Here is a 25,647-nt window from a genome sequence, read left to right as displayed (position 1 = left end):
GTTTACATAAGCCACCCAGCCAGAAAGTTTAGCTAGGGACTGTGCCTTAAAGGCTGATAAAGACTGATCATTTTTGGACTTACTGTAATGCTAGATCTGGTTAGAGAATTTATATTTCATTTACCAACCCTCCATTCTCTCCCCACCCCCACAACCATTTAGTAAATAAAGTTCTGTTGGCTCAGTGGAAGCATTTTGATTCTATTCATTTGATCAGAAAATGGAGGGGAAGGTGGCGATGCCATAGTAGCATGGGAATAAAGGTGAAACCAGCCATACTCTGTACTCAGCCAAGTATGTTTTGTCCTGATTTTGTCTTAGTCGACAGTCCAGACCATATCGAAAAATGTCTGTGACCCATGTATGCAGAAAATATGATAGGGATATTTCCATAAAAATGGCCTTTAAGTACAACTAAGCTTCAAAATACACAAGATGATAAGAAGATAACATTGGCAGATGTGTAATTTTTTAAAAAGTGTTTGGGGGGGCATAAGTGTAAGCTCTATGCAAACAGCTATACTTGGGTATATGTGGACAGATGTAGCTGGGTACATGTGTAGCAAGCTAAATCCTAAAGGTTAATGTAGAAAGAATTCTTCAAGCAGGTCTAGCATTATGATAAGTGCATAATGTCAGTTTTGATCTCGAGGTTTTAGGCCTTGCAATGGTAAGCAAATACTTTCCAAGTGAATTTCTTACTGTTTTGTGTTTTGTCATCAGGCTGTAAACAAACCGTTCTACCAGAGGCAGTGCCGCTTCCAAAGCTTAAAAAATATCTCCTCTGCAGACATTTATGCTGCAGTCCTAGTCATTGTTATCTGTATTTGCCAGGCATAATTACCTGGACCATGATTTTATAATCAAGTTTCCTTTGACAGTTTGGTAATTGAAATGCAGCCTTTTAAGGCTTTCACTTTGGGACTTTATCCATCTCACACAAAGTGAAAGATTTGATTTTCACTGTCTGGATTTCTTTCCAAAACTGTCCACTGTGGAAGGCTTTTGAAGCCATATACAATGAATATGCTCACTGTGTCAGTTGTTCTGAAAGGAACCTTCAATTTGTCCCCTGCTTCTGGATGACATTTCAGTCTTGCAGCTCTGTACTAATTTTCCTGTATGGTGAGCAATATGATATGTTTGTTTTGTTTCCCATCATACAGGTTGTGGTCCCTCAGTGAACAGTGTCATTTGGAAGGGTGCAGGGTCTAGGTGTACTCTGCGTCTGTTTTAACGCATAATGTCCAGGCAGTGTGGTGGGTCAGGTAAAAGTTGTCTGCCCCACAGCTCTAGGGTTCAGTTCTGATTTTGGTCACTGTGTGTGGTGTTTTTGCATTCTTTCAGTGTTTGCATGGGTTGTCTTTGGGCACTCTGCTTTCCTTACCACCTCTTAAAATATGCTACTTGATTAGCTACACTCAATTGTCCATATATCTATATGTTGTCTTTAACCTTACTCCTGTGGCCCAAGATGTGGCTGCAAACAGTCAGTGGACTCGCTCACTTTGCTAGTTAATGAAAGTTAAATTAAAATAAATAAAGTGCACAGCAAGATGCATGTAAAACCAGTGCATGAACAAATTAAATATTTCACTTAACTAAAATAGCAGAAGAGAATCCTTACAGAAGGAGATATTCTTGATTACATGATTTGGTAAGTCCATGCTTATTTTCAGGTAGCAGATCTTTATAATTTTGTTTTAACACAAAATTTTGTTTCTTAATGTTGCTAGGTTACCAATTGCTTTTGATTTTCTTATTATCAAAAGGCGATGGAAGAGTTTTATTAAGTGGGCCCTTATTGCACTGATAGTATTTCTGGTAAGTACAGAGCATAATCTACATTTCTTTAAACTGAAATATCATTATAGTTTTACATAATGCAAGTTTATGAATTTCTCATGGAAAAGTGGTGAGTACATCATGCATAAGAACAAGCTTTTGTGTTCTTTGTGCTAAATTTCTCTTTTAATATGCTAAGACTTAAATATGCATGTGTATTTTTTCTGAAAGAACTGATTAACACAACTTTGCAAAATACAAACAAAGCATTAAGAGAGAGTTTACAATGTAGAAGGGGATAGACTGCATCTGAATTATAATGATAGTCTGCTTTGATTGCCTATGTGTGTTTCCTGTGAGAGACTGACATTGTGTTCAGAATTAATTTCCCTTCTTTGCAACCTTTGAAAACTGGGATAGGTTCTAGATTCCCTTTGACCCTTAATTGGGTTAAGCTGGTAATTGGAGAGACTTAACACTGTTACACACTGATCAGTGGCTTAATTTCATCTCTCTTGTTAGGGAAAAAAAAGAAACTGAGAAGTAAGAGATATTAATTTTGTCAGCTTGAGTAATATTCAGTTACAGACTAGTAAGTACATTGCCTGGATGCAGGGTTGCCAGATTTCCAGCCCCCCAGGTAGGGACAAAAAAAAAATAGAAGGTCTCTCACGGCAAGTGAAGACCAAAAAAAAAGGTCTTTAATGCGGAACACAATTCCATATTAAAGAACAGTAGCTCAGTAGCTCTGCACTAAACATGGAGCTTCTCGTGTTTAATGCATTGCAGTTCCGCATTCAACACAAGTAGCTTGTTTTTGTTTTTGATTTTCCGGGATGCGGCATATTGGGATGGGCCAATCAAAAAACAAAGCTTCTGTAAATTAATCAACGACAAAAGCTCCGTGTTAGCAATTTTTGATTGGCCCGTATGCCAGTATACGGGACAATCAAAAAAACAAAGCGGAGGCTGGCCGGGATTTAAACAGGCAGGGCGGGACTCGGGATCAGGCTGCTGATCTCGGGACAGTCCCGCCCAAATAGGGACGTCTGGCAACCCTGCCTGGATGCCAGAAAAGAAAACATTTAGATTACCTAAAAGAAAATAAACTAGAAAAGGTGTAGAGAAAACACTGACTGGGAAGAATCCTGTAGCTTTTCAGCAAAAAAACAGTTCAGGCTATAGCTTTGGTACAAGAGATGGCTTCCAGCAGCTTAGAGGAAAAAATAAATGTACTTGGAGGTAATTAAAATAAATGAGATATTAAAGGAGTATATAAATTCAAATAACAGCGACCTCCGCGGTGGTGCAGCGGTAGCGTTGTTGCCTCACAGCAAGAGGTTCTCCCGTCCGATTCTCGGCTGGAGTGCGGGGAGTGCCTTCTGTGTGGAGTCTGCATGTCCTCCCCACGGTTGGGTGGGCGTTCGAAAGACATGCATAAATGGGTGTGTATTGGTTGAACGTCGAGCTGGCACCTCGGCATTCATGAAAATCTACTGCCAATCTTTAGCGGACCGGTGTTCCGCTGTGGTGACCCCTAACCGGGAAAAGCCAAAAGACAACAACATTAATTCAAATAACAAAGGTTGGAAAAAATAGAAGCTTAACTAGTTATTCGGATGAACTGATAAAACTGCAAAAAATCAGTTTGAAATGAAGAAAACGCTGACTGAGTGTGAGCCTTCTCAAGAAGAGCTGTTTCAAAAACTGGGAGAGTTCGAAGACTGTGAACATAGAGAAAACATAAGATTGTCTACTGTACCAGAGAAAATGGAAGGAACAGACTATTAATTGTATGAATGTACAAATAAGCAACTGGACTGGTATTCCATAGCAGGACTTGTTAATTGAAAGAGCAGATAGAATGTATGCTCCAAATATGGCCATGAGAAAACAGCCAAGACATGTTAGTAAAGCTGTATTCATACCAGCAGAAAGAGCTGACCCTGACAAAACTGTGGCAAAGGGGAAATTTGTACACCAGGCAGAAACACATTTTTATCTCAGCAGTTAGGGAATGTCAACAGACAGCTGTGGGATTCAAGCTGTTGTATCCAGCTGTCTTCACAATATTTTTTCCTGGAGGGTCAAACATATTTTTGATGCAGAACAGACTAAAGAGGAAATGCAAAAGTTTATCCAACAAAGTGAGCCATCAAACAGAAGAGGACTCTGCGTCTCATTCTTCTGATAATAAAAGTTCGTAGAGAGACATTGCTAGTGAAACCTTTGAGAGAGAGAGAGAGACAGAGAGAAAAGCACAGGAGTTGACTAAAGGGAAATGTTGAGATAGAAAAGCACAGGTGTGGAGTAGCAGAATCAGTAATATCATGTACTTGAGTCTGATGTTGGGAGATGGAGATAAACAGGAAGACGACCTGCAGCACTAAAATTGGTGAATAAATGTGAGATTATAAAGCATTAGTAATATTTGTAAAATATAGCTTTGCAAGAAAATGTGGCTGAGAAAGCTTGGACTGTTGACTTGAAGCATGTGGGTGGACTGCAAAGCATATACTCTACTTTATGCCATTAATGTTTAGAAGGACACTAAAAGGAAAAAAGAAGTAACTGTAAGATGTCCTTAATAGTATTTGCATAAAACATTTCATGATATAAATTGCATGTTATATAGTAAAACAGTTTTGTGTAGTATGTAGACGGAGGTATGTTAAATGTTGATGTGAGTCTTTTCAGAGACTGTTGTATGTGATAAAGATATCAAAGTAAATAAATACTTCTTTATGTATGCTTTACAATGTAAAAAACAATGAAAGGCTGCAGAAAAACAAGTTTAAGTTAATATATTGTAATCTTGGTCTACTGGTGTGCAGATGGGGTATAAAAGTTCACTGATTATATTATATGTAGAGTTGAGATGTTTTCTCTTATTTTTGCAAAGATTAATGTCTGGATTAATGCCCTTTGGCTTAATCTAATAATAAGTATTTTCTGTAAGCAAGTAGGCTTGAAAAATAAGACAGAGTGATGAAAGCCATGAGAAGTGTTATGTTTCTTGCATATACAGTGGTATTAGCTTGTTTTTTTCCTTTAGCAAATGTTCAGTGGGTGTCAGTTGTACATTATATTCTGAGTGAAATTGGCAGATTACTTCATGCATCTGCAGAGTTGTTAGCTGTTAGCTTAGCTCTCAACCTTCCATCTCCAAAATGAGGAATACTAGCTCTCATTATGTGGAAGAAATGGACAAAATGTGGAATGCATACTAATGGCACACTAACAACCTAAACTAGGAAGCTCATAGGATGGTTAAATGTGTTGGTTTTTTACTTACAAAAAAGATGTTTTAATGAATTACCATGGATATCTGTTTAACAATTCCTAACTCTGAATATGTGACTGACCCTTTCAATGTGGAACTTCGAGGAACATGAAACTTGTAAGATTCCAAATGAGGTGCATTCCTCATAATGAGGTGTACTTGAGAGGTATGGTGGTTATTTATTTTTTTTCTTCTCATTGCTGTTTCCATGGAGACAAGCTGTCTGCAGGGGGAAGCAATTAATCTTGAGAGTTCTGAGCATTCTTTGCCGAGGGAAATACAAAATTTAAAGGTACACGGGCAAGCAATTAAGTAAGCAAAGTTTGAAGTTATTGGAAGTGAGTAAGAGAAAGCAACTTCCCTAGCAGCATTAATACTCTAATGCATTTAATAGAACAGTGTATAGTTTAGGTTTATTTATTAATAGCTAGTGCACTTTTTCTTAAGGCTAAGCATTAATGTTTTCTAAAAGCATGCAAGCTAGGGTTTTTTTGTAGATCTGTGAGGGAAATAGAGATAATAAAAGAAAGGACACCAGTCATTATAAGTGGGAGCACAGGCTGTAACATGCACTTTAGCATTAGGTAATGTCTGTGAGTGCAGCTGTTGATTTGGGGAAGTTGCTCTTATATGGAGAGTTAAACTTCATTATTTAAAGATGTGCATAGTTTTTTGCATTTGTTTAAGTTAATAGGTTATGGGATTGTTCTGATTTTTTTTTTGTTTGAGGGTTTTCATTAAAACCAAAAGTTTTGAAAAATGGAGATGACCAGAAGCAACTGTATAAAAGGTCAGCCTGACATATGTACATGTAACACAAAAGTTGGAAATACACATTAAAAGAAAATGTCATGTATAAGAGGTGGGAACAATAAATTCATATTATAATGGACACATTTTCTATAGTGTCTTGGAATGTAAATGACCATACAGGTATGGTGAAAACGTTAAAGGTATTGAAATTTGTTAAGAAATGCAGAGTACAAATAGCAGTGCTGCAGGAGACACATTTGGAAAGACATGAGCATGTAAATTTGTTAAAGAAAAGATTTCAGGATAGATAGTCTGCAGAATATCAGGGACAAAGAAAACGGGAGTGACCATATTAATTGCTAGGGGAGCTGCAGTAGTGATAGAAGAGGGGGAAAACGATAATGGCAGATTTGTGGTAGTAAAGGACTATTGGCAAGGGAGAAGGATTACCCTAGTATATATTTATATTCCACCAAAACCTGTTATTTTTTGAGCTTAAGAAAATTTTTGGAGAAATAATCAGCTTTTAGTAGGAAATAGTACTTGTAGGTGGGGACTAGAACTTGATTTACAACAGTGAGGATGTATTCGGGAAACCTAGCAGGGAAAATTAACAAAAGGAGGAAGCTTAGAGCTGGATGTCTTGGCAATTAACAGGTAAGATAGGAGATGAGATAAAAATAGCGATATATCAAATCTCCAGGAACAGATAGTATTCTTGTGAAAGTCTGGAAGTTATTAGGGATGAAAACTATTGTGAAAGTCTGGAAGTTATTAGGGATGAAAACTATAAAGATCTGGAAGGTTTTATTTTATTTTAAAGTATTTTAAAAGGAGGGGAAGGACCAGCATTTTGAAAGAAAGATGTGGTGGCTGTAATACCTAAGGATGTTAGACCCATCAGACCCACTTTCATATAGATCCATTTCAATTTTAAACCATGATTATGAAGTGTTTAGTGTCTATACTATCTAAAAGAATGTCATATGTGTGGCCAAAATGATAGATATGGATCAGTGTGGTCTTGTGGAGGGGAGGCAAACATTTGACAACATTAATAGAACAATGATGATCCATAGTGAAGCAGAATGTATGCAAATACTGCTGTAGTTGTTATTGGGCATTGATGCAGAGAGAGCAGTCGACACAGTAAACTGGGATATTATGAGTAGGGCAATGGAAGCATTTGCATTTTCTGATATAATAATAAGGTTAATTAGGTGGAGATATGATAGATCAGAGGAAGAATTTAAGAGGGAGGATTCCTCTCTGATAAGTTGTCTGAACAGGGAAACCAAGCAGGGGTGTCCTCTTTCTCCTTTATTTGCTTTATATTTAGAGCCATTGCCAAAGAAAATAAGGAACTCAGAAATTCAATGATATAATTGGTATGGTAATCAAGAAATGTTGGCTTTGTTTGCATATATTATTTTGTACCTGATAAATCCAGAAAAAGACATCTCAGTGTTGTGAATCATTTTAAGATAGTTTCAAGACTTTTGGTACCTTTTGGTTACCTTTCTTGTAACTAGTGTAGTCCAGATACAGATTTGCTGTATCCAGGACTGGTATGTAAGCTTCTGAGCCCCCCAAGCCTTTCTGTGTTGGAGGGAAGCCTTCTAGCTTATTAGTGGGAGAGTGGTAAGCACTAGGTAACCTGTCTACCACATAAGGAGTGGTTCTGGCCCAGAAATTGTAGTTATTGGCCGTTTGGGCAATTTTTTCCATCCCTCTCAACTTTCTGATTTGAAAGCCTGCATTTGCACTTGTTTCTGTCCTGTAACCCGTCTAGTGCAGGTACAAATTCTTAATTTTAGCACTTAAATTTGCTTATTCGTGCTCAGCACTTGTTAGAACTTGTAAGCACTAAATAAGCTACTAATTACTATAGCACTCAACCTTCCTCATTACCTAGGGGAAAACAGTTTTTGTACTTCCTTTTCTCACTTGCTTAGAGAAAAACAGCTCTTGTACTCACTTTCCTCACTTATCTAGAGGAAAATAGTTTTTTATTCAGGCATGTCCAAGGGTCAGCTCTCAGTGTTCTCTCCTGTCTGCCTGATGAATCTGGGCATCTTGAGGCAATGTAGAAATTGCCTCATGTACACAGACAACCCTCTCCTCCTACCACCCAACACTACAACCTGTGAGAGATGCACTTATCTAGCCAAACTGGAGGTAAAGCTCTTTCCAACCAAGAATGAACTTGACAGTCAAGAGGAGAAGGTAAACATTTGCACCACACCACACTCTTCACATAGTCTCACTAAATCTACACCAGCAAAATCCACACATAGTAATACAAAAACATTTGCGGAGGCTCTCAATAATAATCTGTCTAAGCAACAGAGACCTCCAAAGCAGAAATGCAAGCAACCTCCATCCCCCAACACAACCCAAATGACACATAGCCCATAGACTCAGTGTGCCACCCAACCACAGCCAATAAGGCAAAACAATGTACCCAACACACTAGTCATAGGTGACTCTATAGTCAGGCACAGAGATGTCCCACTCACCATGCTAAACAAGGAGAAGGTTACTGTTAGCTGCCTGTCGGGTGCCAGGATCCACCACATAACCCACGCACTCAGGTCACTCCACAACAAGTACAAATATGACTCTGTCATTGTCCATGTTGGTGTGAATGACCTGAGATGTACCTCCCTGGACTACATGAAAAGAGACATGGAAGAGCTCTCCGATTTTGTAGCCCAGGCAGGTATGACTCTAGCCCTGAGTAGCATTCTGCCATCGCTCAGAATGATACCGCAGTACAAGGACAAAATGATTGACTTCAACAATTGGCTAAGCTTCTGGTGTCATTCTAAGGGGATCCAGTATCTGTCTGCTTCGGATGAGATGGTCGACCACGATGCTTTGCCAGAGATGCCCTGCACCTGTCGCCCCTGGGATTCCGGATACTGGCTAAGGCTCGTGCTGCCCTTATAGTGCCTTTTTTTAGGCAAGGTTCAAATGACAAATTCACCACCGTAACAGGAACAGGCAAGCAAAAACTGAGGGTAATGCTACTCAGTGCTAGAAGTCTAACTCTCAAAATGCACTTACTCAAGGCACTCTTTAAAATGGAGAACGTTGATATCTGTGCAGTAACTGAGACCTGTTTCAAGGCTCCAGAGAGCACCCCTGCACTACCAGGCTGTAACTCATACCACACGTTTTGGCCATGTAACTTGGACCGAAACACCAAAGGCGGAGGTGTGTCCATATTCGTTAAGGATATCCACGCCTCCAGGCTAGTTGCTCAGCATAATGCATCCGAGGTTATCCAAGTGCAATTAACTCTGGGCAAAACTGCAATCCAAATTGTAGCTTGCTACAGATCCCCCGCCATGCCCCAGGAATCCCACTCCTCTTTTCTTGATGTACTGGAAAATATTAGGGTTCAACCAAACACCGTAATAATGGTCGACTTCACCTACCCCACCATTAACTGGGAAAACTACTTGTGTACCAACTCCTTAGCTCAACGCTTTCTGGAATTCATAAACTCCAAGCCCTGGATCAACTTATTCACACCTCCACCAGGGGCAGCAATATCCTAGACCTAGTCATTACCAACATGAGTGACCAGTATTCCACACCTGAAGCCAACTCCTCGTTGGTCCGATCCGACCATAAGCTAATCACCATGATATCTACATCCCGCCCCCACCTCCCATTAAGGAAACCATGGTAAAACATTTCTCCAAAGCCAACTTCATGCTTCTTAAGACAGAAGTGGTGAACTTCATGACACCCATGCAGATGGACAATACAGTTACAACTGCTGAATCCTACACAAATGCATTCTATAAGCATTTACATGAGTGCATGGTTCCACTTACATGAGTGCATGGCTCGTGCTATCCCAAACAGAACCAAGACGCTATCCCCCAAAAAAAGGAAGCCAATCTGGTGGTCCCCTGCCATAAACAAACTGTACAACAGAAGGAAGAAACTGTTGCAAAAGAGAGTAAAATACCATGAGTGGAGGAGCTCCCTGGGCAGCCTCAATAAGAAGCTGAGATCCCTTATAAGATCCTCCAAAGCTAGCTACGAAAACAAAATTGCCACTAATTCTAAGGGCAACCACAAAGCATTCTATAGCTATGTCAAGAATCTCAATGGCAACACCCAGATCTGCTCTGAGTTACAGCACAAAGGCATGAAAATTACAGAACCAACGGATATTGCCAACATCCTGGCAGATAGGTTCAGTGCTAACCTTACCGCTGTCTCACCCCCTAAAGGGCCCATATCTATACAGGAAGAATGCAGAGTCCCTGTAATTACAACTACGCAGGTAAAAGCTGCACTCTCTAAAGCCAAAAACACAGCATTCATGGGACCGGACAACATCCCACGCTGCATTTTACACGAACTTCAGAACGAACTTGCTCCCCACCTAAGCACCATGTTCAATAATAGCCTTGCATCAGGCTTTGTGCCCACTGAATGGCACACAGCAACAGTTATCTCATTCCACAAAGGGGGAGCCACCACTGATCCCGGGAACTATCACCCTGTTAGCCTGACGAGCCTGATCTGCAAGGCCATGGAACGTATCATCATGGAACTCATAAACAAAGACATTGGTAACCTCCAAACTTTGGATCCCACCCAGTTCAGGTTTCTGAAAGGCAGATCATGCCTCCTGAACCTGATCGACTTCTTTGAGGCAGTCAACAAAGCCGTAGATGAGGGTAAGGTGATTCATACAGCCTATTTTGACCTCGCCAAGGCTTTCGACACCATCCCCCATCCTGGAATTATAGCTAAACTCACTAAACTAGGTATAAATCTCTATGTCACAAGATGGGTTGCCAACTGGCTCACTGACAGAACCCACACTGTAAAAGTTGTAGACTCCAAATCTGAACTTGGAGTACCACAGGGTTCAGTCCTGGGACATCTCCTGTTTGGTATCTACTTCTCTGAAGTATAGGCTAACACAAAAGGCCTTTGGCTGACGAAGTTTGCAGATGACTGCAAACTAGGAGCTATAGTCAAGTCCCCAAATGATGTGGACATCCTACAGAAGGGCCTCGCTGAGACAGATGCCTGGTGTCAGAGCCATGGCCTCAAGCTCAATGCCAAAAAGTGCAGTGTCATTCCCTTTGATAAAAACTCTGTACCCATGAACTACCACATAGGCAGCAATCTACTTAACACTGAATGTGTGATAAGAGACCTTGGGACCCAGGTGGACAGTAGTCTTGTCCTTTGATAGTCACATCGCCACAGTCATCAGGAAGTCCTTCTACGTGGCACACCTCATCATAAAAGGGTTCTCATCCAGGAAAAAAAGAGGTCATTGTTCCTCTCTACCCGACACTCATTAGACGCATTATAGAGTACAACACCTCTTTTGGAATGTACCTCACAAGACATCTGCAGCAGCTGGAAAGGCCACAGAAGTACCTCACAAAGAGGATTACTGGCCTCAAGCAAATGCCCTACACCGACCGTCTCAAAAAACTCCAGCTTTACTCCATATCATATCGCCTGCTCCAAGGTGATCGCTGCGTAACATATAAAACTATGTCAAACCCAGAGCTGTTGGACATGCTACACCTAAAGAAATCCCAATCCCACCGAGCTACACGCTTTAGGGACCTTAACCTTGTCACCATAGTAAACAGGACATGCTGGAGGGATAGATTCCTGTCCCAGAGACTTCCCATACTCTGGAACAGGCTGCCCATCTATGTCAAGCAAAGTTCTTCATTAGCACTCTTCAAGAAAAATCTTGATGAGTGGATGGGAAAAAGGATATACACCCCGGGGATCACGTCTGTGTCTCTGCTCGACAGTGGCGCAGGAAAATAACTTTCTTGGGTGGCGTAAACCAGGGAAACTTGTTGGCTAGGCTTACGTAGGCCCTTGGGCTGATAGCCTAGTACCTACCTATGACGATATAAAATGAATGAAGACAAAATAAGGGCTATAGCCATAAATTATGTATTCACACATGAATTGGTTCAGCAATACCCATATATAAGGCACACAATAAAATGGTGTATTTAGGAGTATGGCTTAAAAAGCCTTCTTTTATGGCAGAGGAGAATTTGTGGAGAATAAGTAAAGAGTTGAAGGACTTCATCTGGGAGGGGAAGAAGGTAAGGGTTAAGTAGGACAAGCTGGCCTTCTAATAGAACAAGGTGGTTTAGATTATCTGATTTGAATAGATATTCAAATCACAGTAAAGGTTTCTTTATTGCTCACAATAAAGGTTCATATACATAACACAAGCAGAAAGTTATAATTCAAAATGGAAAGGGATGATGATGAAGCAGGGTTAAAATTCAAGAAATAGAGAGTATGATTTTGGATGCAGATCCTTAAGGAGAATAGCAGTAGCCATACAGAATATTGTATTCATAAAGTAACAGAACGTATTGTAAGAATTACGCCAGCATGAGTATGGAAAAAGGGGATTTTGCCAATAGGATTTGCCTGCAAGTTGGGGTACAGAGAATAGGTAAGAGGTGGCAGGAATTTACTGGAGAAAACTGGAAAAAGGAACCAAGCCATGAGCAAATTAATTAGAGAGGGAAAGGTAATATAGTGACATGAGGCCAAGAAGACATTTGGACTGTAGGCTAGAAACTGCCTTCCCTACCATGAATTGATACCAGTGTATATTCAAAGAGAAAGGGTAGGAGAATCTTAAGTAAAAGACCTGCTCTGGTAGAGATTTCAGTTGACTCTAGAACAAAAGCAGCTGTTTATGGAATAATTAGTAGGACATATAAAATATTCCACAAAAAAAAATATAAGAATCAATCAGAGGAGGTTATAAAAGATTGAGAAGAGAAATTGGATAAGCAATCTGTTGTTTGTCTTTCGGCTTTTTCCCAGTTAGGGGTCGCCACAGCGGAACTCCGGTCCGCTAATGATTGGCAGTAGGTTTTTACGGGGCCGAGTTGCCAGCTTGACGCCCAGCCTTCAACGAAGGCATGCCCATCCACACGTCTTTCGGAACGCCACTCGACCGTGGGGAGGACATGCAGACTCCACACAGAAGGCACTTCCCGCACTCCAGCCGAGAATCAAACGGGAGGACCTCTTGCTGTGAGGCAACAATGCTACCGCTGCACCACCATGGATAAATAGATTGGATAAGCAATTTACAAGGGAAGAATGGGAGGACATATGTATGGCTCTCAAATATGCAGCAAAATTGACAAGGTTTAGGATGGATTTTTGCTTGGAAGTATTTGCATAGGTATTTTTATACCCTAAGCAAACTCCAAATAAATTGATGGCAAATGTTGGAGGTGTGATGGGGAAGAAGGATGCAACTGGGAACATACCTCTAAAGTGAGTGTTATGAGTTGGCAGATTTGAAAAGTCTCTACAGAGTACTGTTAAAAATACTGGGTGAGCAAACGGGTTTAAGTAAGGACATTTTTTTTTTTAGCTGGGATACAAGATCTGCATTGCCTAGACATAGTAAGGTCTTGTTAAGTTTAATTCTGGTGGCTGCCAAAAAAGCAATTACTAGAAAATGAAATTCAGAGTCTAAACCAACTGCATTTGAAGTAGTGAATACTGTAACAGCTAAAATAACTGAAAGTGAAATCTTTAGGAAAGGGTAGGAGCAATTTTCATACAAGTAAATGGGAATTGTAGGAACAGTACATGTATGATAATGTTCGGGAGGAAAACATCACGTGATGTATAATGTTTTTAACTGGCAACCTGCTAATATTGTTTGCTTTCTTTTATGTTAATGTCTATTTGCCTATGGCCTGTGTGATAATTTAAAGATGTTAAAAAAGTTGGTAGTTGGGGAATTAATGAGTGCTGACCTTATGAAAAGATTGTAGGTCTCCTATTCTTCATATTTCTTTATGTTCACATTAAAGTGAAAAGGGGACTTTGCATGTTTATGTATGTTACATGATGATGCCATTATGTATTTGCAAAACTCCCTTATGCAAGTGTAACCAGGATTCACAATAGTTTACTAGTGTCCAGCCACTGTCATTGTATGCCACTGAGCCTGGACCGTTGTCATCTAGATGTAATACCACCTCCGTGGACACAGCATCACATTGAAATCTGACCATGTTTTAGTAATCTAATCAATTCTGCAAATATAGTGAGGTGCTGGAGAAATGCCAACATACTGTATTTCTCAAGATTTGCAGTAATATGATTGACACAGTAGTCATCAGCAAAGCTGACTTAGGGGAAAATTGCTATAAATTGCAAGACCTGTCACTGTAGAGATTAGGGTGAAGAGGAGAACGTTCTGGAAATAGACTGTGAACAGGACAAGACAGAGAGGCAGTTTTTGAAGGAGCCCTGGTGATACAGTGTAATGACAACTCAAAATATGTTAAAAATATTGTAAGAAAGGATTGGAGTATTTTGAGGGTAAATTCAGCTGTATACGCAGTGGTGGGACCATATCCCTAATTCTGTGTTTAGATCAGTGTGTAATTTGAAGAACATTTTTGAGAATAATGAAATTAGTGACGTTATTACAAGTATTAAGGAGAAATGAGGACAATTAAATGTGTGTTTTGTAAGCAGTGTTCATTTATTTTGGAAGATGAACCTTTAAAACTTGACAATACTTTTAATTCCACCTTTTTGCTTTAGATAGGTAATTGTTCAACAGTGGGCATAATGTATGTGGCCAGGTGTTCAACCTCCCCTAGTTATTATATGGGAAAGACTGAAAGACCCCTTAGGAAGAGAATTTAAGAGCACTACAATAATATAAAAAGCAAAAACAGTAATAATGCTCTATTTAAACGTTTGCAATTGAGTGGTGGACTTAACTTTCTCGAAAATGACAAGTTTGAATTAATTAATACGAACCCAGGTGGGGGAGATTGGGAAACAAAATTTGAATATAAGGAACTGTTTTGGCAGCTCATGCTTAATGCCAACTCACCTGGTTTAAATGAATTTTTGTCTATTCATTTGGTGCTGAACTTCATTCAGCAATTGCAGTTCATTACTTTTAAAGTTTTGTTAATTGTTTGATATTTGTTGATTCCATGATATATTTTTATGTAATTGTTTTACTTATATTTTTTGCTGTGTGTCTTGTTTTATATTAATGGGGTGAGATAGCTTAAAATGTCTAATCGATGACATGAGGTACTAATGTAAAAGGAAGTGATGTATTCTTTGCTTCAGATTCTGATGAAGTCCCTTGGTTGATTAGGGACAAAAGTCCTCAATTGGATTTATTAAAAACTCTTTGCTGCTTCAACTGTGCCTTTTGTTGTGTGTGTTATCTATCTTGTCTCTGTGAATGTTACTTCTTAGTTTGGTTTGTTATTTGTCTTGTTTTGTAACACTCTTGCTATTTTTTTGTGATATTTATATTGGTGGCAGATAGTACTTTTGGCTTGGGTATTTCCGATTGGTAGCATGTTGTCGATATTTTTCATTTTAAAAAATTCTTCTGCAGTTCTTTGTTTTGACTTCATTCTCCATTTTGCTCCCTTTCAGTAGCATGTATCACTTAGTCTCCAGACTTGAAAGTGGAAGGAAAAATAGCCTAGAGCTTGAGGTACAGCAGTCTTCAGCTATTGCTATACTTAACAGTTTGGGTATAAATTTGCTTAGTTTAGAGCCTTATACTAACTTAATAAATTCATCACACCATCTTAGTTTGGCTGTTTAACCAGTAGCCAGCCAGATTTGACCACACTGTAGTATAACCCATCATAGTAAGTAGCGCCAGTACCATAAATGCTCCTTTCTTTAGTATCATCACATCGTCAACACAAAAGGTCATAAAATTCTACACTTTACCTTAATACAGTAAGCCCCTCCTACTAATACAACTTGCTGATGCAGATCAGTCATTTTTTACATCTCAAACTAGCAGTAATATATCAGTATAGTTATCTGTTCTAATTGTATAACTTCCCTTTGAAGAACAAGTGCTTCCAACGGATTCAGGCACCTAGGCGGTGCGACATCCACTTGGACAATTCCCTGAGAGAAACCAACCCACCCCTACCACAGGTGGCACATACAAACTCCACAGTGATACACACTGCACCCTTGAAGCCACCATGTGTAACTGTCAGTGGAACATGTGGCTGGCATAGCGTGCATGTGATGTGTGTAGTGCTTTAGTGCGTACTAAACTCAAACAGTATGATGTGCTTTAGCCTCTCCCCTACTACAATAGCTTCCCCACGCTGTGTGACATCAGACACATTCCAAAATCGCAAAGGGTATGGCGATGGCATTCGTGTCTGTGCTGAACAGCGGGATGCATACATGGTCGGCCTCTTACATAATGATGGTCTAGAAAACACCAATTGGCTGAGCACATTCGGTAAGGAAGCCACAATGTCCAGAAATGCAGGGACAACATCATCCAATGGTAGGAATGCCAGCTATTATAGCTATGGAAATACTAGGGAATGCCTTCTGGGGCTGGCGTATTGCTGCCTTCTCAAAATCATCAATATCTGCAAGTGTTGCTGGAGGTGTAGCCATGGATGCCTGTGCCTTGCCGCCCTGCCCTGGTGTTATGTCAGAAGTGTTGCCACGACAAGGCATCTCCTGTAGTATGTTGTCATCTGCTGTGCCTAGTTACCGTCACCCACTGCCGCAGTTTTGCTCGCAGGTAGCCACGTGGGCCATTGTTGCATCTGGGCTATGCTGGTGCTTTACCTCTGCTCGATACATGCCCAGTACCATTTGGTGCTTCACGCCCAAATGGTTCAACCACCAGCATTGGTTTACCGTTGGCTGGGCACTGTGGTGTATCTGTTGCCAACAGACCGGGGCTATACAGATACATAGATTCCAGCATGGTAGCAGCACTTTTTGATGGCCTCTCAGCATCCATTTCAGCCATGCTAGCTGGGAATGGGATATCAGCCTTGGAGCAAGTCCCTTCCAGACAGTGGGTTTTTCGCTGTACAACACCTTGTCTTGTACCGTACTAGCACTGGTCGCCATAGTGGCCCTGTACAGTTGTGTGCACTCCCTGCTGTCAGGGTCCCTCGCTCTCCCTTCCAAAAAGTAAGGTCGTCGTCGGCGGATGTCGCCACTTCTTCCCTGCACGCCAGCGGATAGTATAAAAAGAACCAGTCAGCGCCATTTTCTCCAGTCTTTCTGCTGCGCGCGCCAGAAGAAGGAAGCAGTGGCAGGTTGGCGGTTGGCCAGCTCTTGAGATTAGAACTATTTTTTCAACTAACTAAGAAAGCCTGCTAGGGGAAACTTTGCCTCTTTCTGCACCAGAGACAAAGTTAATTTAAGTGCATAATTGCATTCAGAAGCAAACAATACTGCATAAATTTTTCCATTCCTCTGCATTCTGCTTAGGCCCAGACCACGGCGTCTCGCCTGTCGGTTTTTGTGCTACATTCAACAGGCGCACTATTTAAGCCGCCGGGCGGGATTCGCCCAACAGATAAGGACGAGCGACATCGACATACACCGACACCGACACCACGCTAAAACTACTACAGACAGGGGGGTTCTCAGCGAGGTGCCTGCCGCAGCCCTGACTACCGATGACATCTTCTGTAGTCGCCAGGAGGCTCTTTGGCACACACACAACTACAGATACCGAAGCCTTTTTTTGGGAAACTCAGAGTTTACAGGCCTGCCACCTCTCAAAGGTGTCTTTCAGGCCTTCTTCTTTTCCATCTCAACCCCCCAGGAGGAAGAATAATACTTTCTGCGGACCAGGCCTCATTGCTTCAGAAATCTTACTCCCCTTTTGATATTACGGGTTCTTGATTCCACATTTTTCTATACAAAAGCATGCGGCTGACCGATTTCTACAGGTACAACCTCCACGTTTCAGTCAAAATTCCAATACGGATGGTCCTTTCCAGCCACGGACAGACCAGGCCGCGAGGGTAGAGGGCAATCTCAAGGATCATTAAAGTAGAACCAATGACTTTCCTTTGCATGCCAAGGCAAGGCTCAATGCACAGCACCTTTAGAAAAAAACTGGTTTATTTTGAAAAATTGACTTTCACACCCTTCAAAAATGAGAGGCATGCCAAACCTGCCACACAATCAATCTGCATTGCCCTTTGGCTTATCTACTGCTAAGAGTGTGTTCACGAAATGCGAAATCAAAACTAATACACACTCAAACAATAATTTTCTGGGTGCCAGCTTGAATACAAATGGCCTACCTCTAGCCATGCCAGAGAAAAGGGGCAACTAACTCAATACTTCAGAAAAAACTGGCAACCTTCCAGGCTGACCTGCAGGAGAAAAATCCTGCAGCTCTGGGATTCACTGGCATCTTGCATCCCTAATCCCATGTGCAAAGCTGCATATGAGGAAACTTTCAATGGTACCTAAAAACTTATGGATACTGATTCCACATCGATTCCATGTCTTCAAAAAGTCTGTGGTGGGCTGCCAAAGAACAATACAAGGGTCTCATTCTGTTCCCCCAGCCTCACCTCAGTCATCACAATCACAAACATCCTCGGACGCTGCCTGGGCGCCTGGGCACACACAGATCGGTGCATTCAGGGCAAATGGTCCCAAGAAAAAGCACCTACACATCAATCAAAAAAAATGCTAGCAGTAATAAATGCTGCTGGCTTTTTCAAAGATTACTGCATCAACTATCACTATCGATAGACACAGACAACACCACAGTGTACATACAAAACAAACAAACAGGAGGGAACCATTTCATATCCCTATAGGGCTAGGCTAGTCATGTCTCTGGAACATGGCTCTGGAATCCAACTTCAAGCACAGTTCCTGCCCTGCCAAGCAAAGCAAAACAACACAACAGACAACCTGAGCAAATAGATCAGATCACAAATGAAGTTGCATCCTCAAGTTTTTACAAAAATAATTCAAGCCACTGGTGGTCCCCACTCCCTGAGGAGCTGCCAGCATTCCCCCACCATGGATCCTGCCTCAGCACAACTTCAAACTCTTCACAGTCAGCTGAAACACTCCAATCTAGCCGCATGGAAGTTCCTGTTCACAACAGACCCTACTCTCTCAAGGAGGGGAGGATGTCATTTGGGAGGCCAGAAGGCCTCTACTAGAAAAAACTCTGCAAAAAAAATGGTTCGGTTTGTTGCCGATCAGAAAAAAAAAAGAAATCCTGGAATACTGAATCTACCTCAAATATTACAGTACCCTAGCTGAGATGCTAAGCAGTGGACTTTGGTTCCTCAAGCGGGGCTAAGAATATAAAACCCCAAGGAAGCAACCAGTACCTGCTTGGTCATCCTGAAAAATTGACCCTGCTGCTTCAACAGAACTGCAATATTTGTCTGGAAAACAGCCCTTCCTTTCTCTATCACCTCAGCACGCGGGGGTTTCGAATTACAAGCCCTCATGGCTGACAGAGTTAACCAACCCTTTTCATTTGCCAAAGGTTGTAGTATCCAGGGTAGCCTCCTTGAATCAGGCTCCACCTACACCTACCTTTTACCCTACAATCCAAAAAAAAGGGGAGATCTCACCAACAGGCCAGCTACCTCAGCTTTCCTCAGGGGGTTCCTACCAAAGATATTTGGAAGCAGCCACTTGAGTTCTGTATACTTTCTCCAAGCAAAATCTAGCTGGCTTGGCTACTGCAGTGCAGTTCTGCAAGGCATCCTCCTTCAAGTTCCTCTCAGTGCCTACACCCCCTTTTTTAGCTTTGGGAGTCAACCCATCTGTTATGACTGCAGTAACACCTCCTCATACAACCTGGGATTGGGGTATCTTTTATGGTGTATTTGCTTTTCAACTACTGTTTTTGTCTTTTATACCCCCCCTGTCGCACTGACATCAGAAAAAGCGACGACATCCATCCGGCGGACCAGATATTTGGAATCGTTGACCCGGGGAACCGCCTGACGGCAGGAAAACCCGGTACAAAACTGTACTGTGTTATTGCATGTGTGTAGGTGTTGTATTGTAAGTAGGTGTCTCACTGTTTCTCACTGGCCAATTCTTATGCCCCTACCCTTTAACTCCCAGTTGTTGCTGCCAGCCAAGTTGTTGGGCTTCTCAGTTTCAGTGGTTTGGCAGAAGTTACAGAGGGAGTGTCCTGTGTGTTGCACCTGCCTCTGCCATGGGACTGCTGCCTTGTGTACACCACCAGTACTCGCGGGGATGATGGGTGGTTTTACACCTGGCCTGCACACTACCATGATGTGGGATGTGTGGTGGGTTAATGCTACTGTATGTCCACTGCGTGGCTCCATGCTTCTTCAGTCAGTGCTTGTTGTTGTGTTTCACACCCCACACACCCAGGGCTCTACCAGGACAGGTACTGTGTTTGTTGCAGGCATGCCCTCATGAGTTGTTGTCCTATGCTAAAGCCCTCCTGCTGTGACATGATTCACTGTGTGTGGTATATTGTCTGCAACTAAAAGTGTATATCCCTTTAAGGTCTTAGCTGTTTGGTCAGTCTTTGGGCTACAGTTGTTGTGTTCAGAATGTTGCAATGTGGATTTGGCCCTAAGCTTTTGGGACCGCTTTTTGTGTTCAGTTCAACTGGAAAGGTGGTGATACTGATATGTGTATGTGTTTGCTTTACTTGTGTAGCTAGCACTACCGGCTTTGTCTTTTCGGGATCGGTTTTCCCTGCTCGGTGTTACACTGGGTCACTTCAGCGTTTACACTTACTTTAGGCCGCTTCCGCTCATGCTTGTTCTGCCTCTAATGCCGTAGGGGTACACAGCTGGTCGCTTGGCAGCACAGCACCGCCTTCCACGTTGCTGGTGCTGCGGCCTTCTAGTTTCGGCGATGTAGCTCGCGGGCATTTGTCTCGAGATCTACTCGCCGGAACCCGCTTCCAACTTAAACCCGAAGGATGATCTCTTACCCTACCTCTTGGTTCAGCTGAGCTTGTAAAGTAATTACTTCAAGGAAATAGAACCTGGGTCCAATTTAGAATGAATAACGATCACTGCATAATGGCAGATGTACTGTGATTCCTACAAATGCATGTGAAAGATGGTGGACAAGGCCAGAAATACATAAAAAATATAAATTCCTTCATTAACAATACAGAGAAGAAAAAAACTGAATAGCAATAAATTATCACACTGGAAAAAATTCCCCATCCACTAACCTCTTCCTCAAAACTGGTTCCTTTTCAAAAGTATGGAATAAAGCTATCATTGTACCCATTCCCAAAGTCCCAATTCAACTTGACCATCTTTCCTGTTTTACCATATACAAAAAAACACAGAAAAATTAAAGCACAATTATTTCTGCCAAAATAACAAAGCTAGCAAAAAAAAAAAACAGACTGCCTTCCAAAATGGACACAACACCAGCATTGCCTTTCTTTGCTTCACAAAATAGCCCTACAAAAGTATGGAAAAGGACATTGTAACAACTGTTATTTTTATGGACTTTGCTAAGGCCTTCTGTACTATCTCCCAGCATCAACTACTGCGTACCCTTGGCTTCCACTGTTCTTATTAGATAATACTAGCCTAGACTTTATTTCAGCAATACCTTAAAAATTCACTTCTGTGTGTAGTCTGCCATTCTACTGCATCCTTCTCCAAAATCCAGGTTGCAGGTTTCCTTCAAGGCTTTGTACTTGGACCAGTGCCTCCCCCCCCCCCCCTTATTAATAGTATCGTAAATGTTTTAGCCCCCAGAAAATGTATTGTTTATAAATTTGATGTATTGATATGGATGACAAGCAAAAAACATTTAAGCATAAATAGAGGAGTCCCCACTAACCTAACCACCCTAAAACAGTGGCTGACTACTTTAGCATGGTCTTGCCCAAGAGAAGGTTCTTGCTTCTCATCTTTCATGGAAGAATAGCTTTTATAACCTCATTCCCACACATACCTAGCAGAAAGCAAATTGGAATGTTTATACCATGTTAAGGTACGTTGGCATATGGATTGACCCAGCACTGTCATTCATAGCAATAGTCATCTGTCTGATAGTATCGCCTTTTCAGCGAACCGTGATCTCGCTGCATCCGTGTTTAGTCCTACAGATATTGTAACATGTCAAGGCTGTGTGATACTGATGTCTGTTGTATTAAATAAGGGGTTTATTATTAATAAATCTGTAATGGCTTTGTTATTAAGGTATCTGCAGGATGGCATACTGTCCTGAAAATAAAAATAACCCGAAATAACTTGAATCTGTTAACATTGTATTTCATTTGTGTATGCACATGGTTGAAAAGTATTTTATTGATCATTTCAGATTTAGAGCTTGTGCCATGCCTAACTTCTCTGTCTTTTGTTGTGTTGTAGCTCCCTCTTGTGGCCATTGACACATACTACTATGGGAAGTTAGTTATTGCTCCACTGAATATTGTACTGTATAATGTCTTCACCTCTCATGGTCCAGATTTGTATGGTAAGTGCAGTGCATTTAAATTACTGGAAGTGAAATTTATAGGTAAGCCATTTAAAACATATAAGCAAATATGTTAAGGCAAAAAAATTAAATGTGTGTGATTTAGTCTGTACTGTTCAGAATCTGCATTTCTAATTGTCTCTATAAAAAGAATGAAAAGTGAGAAACATTTCTTAGACATGCATATTTTGAGAGAGTCTTAGTGAGAGACTATCTCAAAGTTTTGGTGCATTCACTGTGGTGTAGATGAAAACAGAATGTTGTGGCAGAAATTCTAAATATAATTCCTAGTTCTAAAGTATAAAGCTGCCAGAATGTGTGTGACAGTAGTTTTATTTATTTGTTTCCATTTGCTTATCAGGAAAGTCTGACTGGGACGTAAAGAGACCCCTTTTCAGCAGAGGCCTAGAGAGAACATCTCCATCAGGTTTATAGCCAGTTACAAAGTGTTTAATTTACATAGTATGGAAAATTACATTGTGAACAGTACTAATCTTAGAACTAAAAAGCTTTACAGCATTAAAAACAAGACGACGAAGAAAGCATACAAGATATAGTATTCCCATTTACACAGTGGAACGGAAAACCATTTGGAAATAATTACACTTGTAAAGGAGGATTGTTAAGGTATTATAGCATGATTTGAGCAGAGAAACTGAATACAAAGGTAGTAAGTGCAGGAGTGAAAGTTAATGACAGGTGATGTAGTAGTAATGAAGATGTACTTGTAGAAGAGTTATATGTTGAGAATGAGAGTTTGACAGATGAAGTCTGGCCAGGAGATTAGAAATAGTATGGAAATAAATGCTGTAGTGTACAATTATTCCTGATACAAAGACATCCTTAGACTTTAAGTGCCTAATATTACTGAATTCTAATAGAAGATAAGAAGGGGACCAGGAAGAATGTAAGCTGTTGACTGATTGTCACTTTTGGGCAATAGAGTATGTGGTATCTAAGTGATTAATTGGAGGATGGCAGTAAGAGTAAATATTCAAAGGTGGATTATACTTAGAAGAGATTATCTTGGGTGTGAAGAGAACTGACATAGCCAGTTGGAATTGAGGTGTGAGTTTAATTGTAACTCGCAGATTCTGGGGTTGGAAGTTTCAGGAACTGGTAAAGAGAGAGAATTCCAGAGTTTGGCCACAGTGTCTGCATGCTTCCTATAGAGGTTACATTGCCCAAGGATTTTTTTGGAGGCTCTGCATAGAAGGTATCATGATAATAGAGAGTTGAGTTGCTTAAGTAAGTCACAGTGATGGCTTCTAGCAGAAGTTAGTTGCATGTTTAGCGGCTTTATTTTAAGTCTGCTCATGTTTTGAAATTTGATTTGAGTTTACGTTGGTTAGAACAGATGCTGCATATGTGAGAGCTGGGAGTAGAAAGGCTGAGTGTACATTTTCTGGTCTAATTTGTAAGGAATTGCTTGGCTCTATATAACATGCCCAGTTTTTTATTATTTTTTGGCAGCTTCCTGGTTGTAAATATTGGGCGTAACTATGTCATCTATAGTTATTAAAAGTAATTTGGTATGGTGAGACTGTATAGATTGTTGTTCCATTGCAGGAAATTATAATGAAGTTGGTTCTGGTATTATAAATGGATTTGGGAGTAAAGAGCATAAGAAATTTTTTTGGGGCACTGAACACAAGATTTGAGTCCCTGAACTAGTTTTTAACCGATATTAAAACATTATTTGTGAGGCTTTGAAGTTCAGAAAAAAAGATTTGGCTTTGCAGATGATTGTGGAATCATGTACATATTAAGTGATAGGGGTGTTTTCTGAATGCAGGGGCAAGTCATTAATGACTATATTAAGTAGTAATAGTCTGAGGATAGAGTCATGAGTGATCCTCAGAGGTACTGGGAGAAAGGGGGATATGGACTGTTTCCATTTTGACACTTTGACTCCTGTTACTGAGATATTAAAGAGACAATGAAAAAAAAATCAGAAGAGTCCTAAGACAGAGAACTTGTTTAGTAGTTTGTGGTGTGAAATAGTGTTGAGTGCTTTTAATAGGTCAAGGAAAATTGTAGACACAAAGTTGTTGTTTCTGGAGTAATTCATTGTATTAATTAAAGGATAAGAGAGCTTTGTTTGTACTGTGTGATGTTTGAAAAACTGTGCCGTGATGCGGAGTGTTGATTATTTTTTAGAAGTTATTATAGTAACTGGGAACGGCTACACTTTTCAAGGATCTTTGACAGTGGAGATAGAATGGCTATAGGTCTGAAATTAAGTTTACTTGATTAGCTGCCCTTATGAAGTGGAGTGATGTAGGGTTGTTTCCCAATGTTTAGGAGATGTGACTGGTGAAGGGACCTATTGATGAGGATGGATATTGGGTGTGTAAAGTCTTTGGCTGCTAGTTTGAGGAATTCAGCAGGCAGATTACCTGGTGCTGAAGTTGGAAGTCACAGTGTAGAAGGAGATGACTACATTTTCAAAGTAAGAATAGGTTGAATAAAGAGAAGATGTGGATTGATACAGATTGTAGGTATTTGGGGGAGTATTGTCTGTAGAGCTGGGACTAATAAGTGAAGTAACTGAGTTAATGAAATTAGAGCTGAAAGCACAGGCAATGGTAAAGTCAGATTCTGTGGGGTTTGGCCCGGCTTGAGAGGGTTTACCAGATCTGAAGAGCTGTCATAGTCCTGACCAGAACTTTTGTGAAGATTTTGTATAAAGTTCCTGATGGTATGTAAAGAATTTATTTTTGTCTTGGATAACTTGTACTTTAGTGATTTTTCTTTTTAATTTCTCCAAATCTTTTGGGTTTTTAATACCATGATGGGAATGGATCCCATTCCTAACTCAAAGCATGATTAAGGTTTGAAATTAATATTGTTTCAGTCTTTGATGTTAGCCAGAATTGCTCTTCGCAGAACCTGCAGTGTGCCCAGTAATGACTCCTCCTGCAGTTCTTATGGAGTTACATGTATCGGTGACATATCTAAATATGACTGTAGTTGCTTTTTGTATAAGACCTGTTACTCCTACTACTATTGGAATGAATTGTCTGGGTATCTTTCTTCCACACTGCTGTCACGTCTGCCTGCAAATTCTGATATTTTATGGCTTTGTGGCTGTCTGTATGCAAGACACTGTAGTCACTGGGTGTAGTGATTTCAATGATCAATGCTACTTTTGTCTTCTTTTCATGGACCACTATATCTGATCTTCTCGCATTTGTCTTTTCAACTGTTGGTAATGGATGATCCCATGTGATGTAGACTTCTTCATTTTCTGTGATGTTTTGTGGCTCATGTTTCCAGTGTTTTTCAGCTTCTTCAACATTATAATGTTTGCACAATCCCCAATTGCCACATCATTATGCCTTTCGGTATGCAGTCCTTCTTCCATTAGTATGTCACAACCAGCAGCAAGGTGAGCAATAGTTTCCAGTTGTGTTTTACAAAACCTACATTTGTCTGTTTCTCCCACATGTTCAATGGACTTTGTAAACCAATATGTAAGTAGTCCCACTGTCTTGAACCTCCAATAT

The 25,647-nt window shown here is 40.6% G+C and overlaps 1 protein-coding gene across 2 annotated transcripts in view; it reads left to right on the top strand.

The window, feature by feature from the left end:
* ALG9 (ALG9 alpha-1,2-mannosyltransferase) overlaps positions 1-25,647 on the top strand; it is a 2,405,363-nt gene that overhangs the window by 664,453 nt on the left and 1,715,263 nt on the right. For both annotated transcript variants that reach the window (XM_044080998.1, XM_044080999.1), the window contains exons 7-8: positions 1,737-1,824; positions 22,033-22,138. In XM_044080998.1, the coding sequence (XP_043936933.1) occupies positions 1,737-1,824; positions 22,033-22,138 (194 nt within the window). The remainder of the gene's footprint in view (positions 1-1,736; positions 1,825-22,032; positions 22,139-25,647) is intronic.

Source organism: Protopterus annectens, chromosome 8.part0 (assembly GCF_019279795.1).
Source record: "Protopterus annectens isolate FY-2018-M chromosome 8.part0, PAN1.0, whole genome shotgun sequence".
Lineage (NCBI taxonomy): Eukaryota > Metazoa > Chordata > Ceratodontiformes > Protopteridae > Protopterus > Protopterus annectens.
This window is presented reverse-complemented; position numbering and strand designations above follow the sequence as displayed.